This window comes from Leptopilina heterotoma, unplaced genomic scaffold (assembly GCF_015476425.1).
Source record: "Leptopilina heterotoma isolate Lh14 unplaced genomic scaffold, ASM1547642v1 Lhet_217, whole genome shotgun sequence".
NCBI lineage: Eukaryota > Metazoa > Arthropoda > Insecta > Hymenoptera > Figitidae > Leptopilina > Leptopilina heterotoma.
In genome coordinates, this window is record NW_025110934.1 from 907,846 (window position 1) to 910,117 (window position 2,272).

Below are 2,272 nucleotides of genomic sequence, written 5' to 3' on the forward strand. Positions count from 1 at the left end.
CTCAAGGACATCCTCCTTAGAAAATATGTTTTGGATTCTAGAAAATATTATGTTTTTGCGAATGGCGATAGCTAGACCGCCACCTTTATTTAATGTTCTATCTGATCTAATAATGTTATATTGTTTAAGGGAATTAAGGTTATCTCTTTTATTATATTTTAAGAATGTTTCACAGAGAATAAGGATGTCGAATTTATGAGATAGTCTTAGTAACTCGGGTGTCTTATTGTTGACACCCCGACAGTTCCATTGCATGACATTTAGATTACTTAGATTGGCCATTAACGGAAGGACCAGAATCGAAAAGGGACCGTAAACTTTCAATGATTTCAGAAAGTTTATCCTGTTTTTGTTTTACTATATCCGGAGAGGAGGTAGAAGAAATTTGTGCGACCTGGTTATTGAGCCAGGTAAGGAATGTTGAAAGAGGATCTACATTTGGAGGTGACAAAGTAGTGGAAGATGAGGAAAAATCTGATGGTGATGGAGCAGACAAGGCAGAGCCATTAGAAAAGATGTTATCACTCCTTCCATTGTTCCAGTGAGTTGCATAGAAAGAGTTGTTAACAGATCTTTTACGCGATTGTGTTGGCTTTTGATGTAGGCTGAGTGACGCATTTTTTGAGCTTCTAGAATGATGGGAGGTAACATTTGTTGCTTCCGAGAAAAGATATCGAGAGGCGTTTTGAGACGTGCTAAAAGTGGGAGTAGGAGCCTCACCTAATTCGGGGAAGTCAGAAAAATTGAACGCTTGTTTAGAAGTTTGGTGATTGGATGGTCGGAGAATTGATTTGGCTTCGTTGAAAGAAGTTTTATGAATCGTGGCATAGGCGCGGACTTTCTTTTGAAAAATAAATTCTGGACATTCTTTCGAGGAGCTCATATGTTTTCCGTGACAGTTAAGGCACTCAGGTGTACCTTTAGGACCTGTGCAAATGTTGTTGATGTCGTGAATGACCTCCAATGTGCAGGATTGACAACGAGGTTTTGATCTGCAGAATATGGCAATATGTCCAAATCTGCTACATTTTGAGCACATTCGTGGATCGGGGATATAAGGGCGAATCTGACTTGATCCCTTGTAAATCGCTACTCTTTGCGAAAGAATTGTGCCTGAAAAAGTGAGGAGCACGGTTGTGGTTGGTACATATTTGACAGAATTATCTTTTTCGTCAAGCGTTTTTCTGTTCATACGACGGGCGTTAATGATTTTTATGTCTCTCACATGAGGACCTACAATTTCAGTATTTGCAAGGATTTCATCAATTGTAATGTCCACAGGAACATTACTCATGACACCTTGGCAAGACACAAAGTTAGCAGGGACTATAGCAATTAGTCCTTTTGTTGAAAGCGATTTATCTTTAAGAAGTTGATTGGCAGCTTTGCCTGAATTTAATACGACTCTAACTTTACCAAAACCGCTACGGTTAATATCGACAATCTTACCCGGAAAAGTGGAGTGTAAAATGCGACCTATCGACATGTTATTTAGGTCTTTTTTAGCATCAGGTGATTTTGGATCGCGTTGGATAAAGATAGTGCAATTAGATTTCAAGGAATTGTCATAGTAAGGGGGAGATTTTGTTTGTGTGTCACTTTGGTTGTCTCCAGAAGGTGTAGTTGTTTTCGTTTTTTGTTTATCAACTGTTTGTTTTGGGATGTGTGTGTCAGAGTGTTGGTCATTGTGACTGTGATTGTGATGTTGTCTCTTTGATTCTGGATTTAGGTCTTCTTGACTTGAAGAAAACGAATTCTGGATACTCAGGAGGCTTTCTGCTGCAGAAACCACCTCCATTTGTTCCGTTTGAGGGAAAGGGGGGGATTAAACACCCCTCCCGTGTCGAAACTCATGTTTAATGAATCGGAGAATAAACCTCCATTTAATAGGCTTTTGTGCCACGACAGAAAAAATAAATATTTTTAATAGTAGGAAAGAGAAAGAAAAAAAAACGATACTTAAATATAGCAAGATGGCCGTGCTGGACAACGAGGTGACGCGCTCCTCAGCGCCGAGGAAATCGGCGATTGTGCCAAAAGCACCGAAGTACCGAGGGTCTTTTCAATGAACAAGTATTACTTTAAATGTAGACGATAAACTATATGCGTTTTAGTTTGTGAACGCTGATAATGTTACTTATCCGCGAAAAACTTTAATATTATACACAGACACGATGTCTAAACGTGACTCCTCCATGAAGAGCTAGACGATTAGCTGTCTTCGGGTCGATGAACGATGATACGGCTCTTGTGTCGACTGGCGCAGAGAATG

The 2,272-nt window shown here is 39.7% G+C and overlaps 1 protein-coding gene across 1 annotated transcript; it reads right to left on the minus strand.

Moving 5' to 3' along the window:
• Window positions 1-265: 265 nt before the first annotated feature.
• On the minus strand, window positions 266-1,798 carry LOC122501853. The gene has a single exon (XM_043611617.1). It carries the CDS (start codon window positions 1,796-1,798, stop codon window positions 266-268), a length of 1,533 nt encoding a protein of 510 aa, XP_043467552.1.
• Between the last annotated feature and the right edge of the window lie 474 nt (window positions 1,799-2,272).

Excerpts from the sequence above, each read along its gene's own strand:
- LOC122501853 (XM_043611617.1), bottom strand. The coding sequence starts at position 1,798 with ATGGAGGTGGTTTCTGCAGCAGAAAGCCTCCTGAGTATCCAGAATTCG.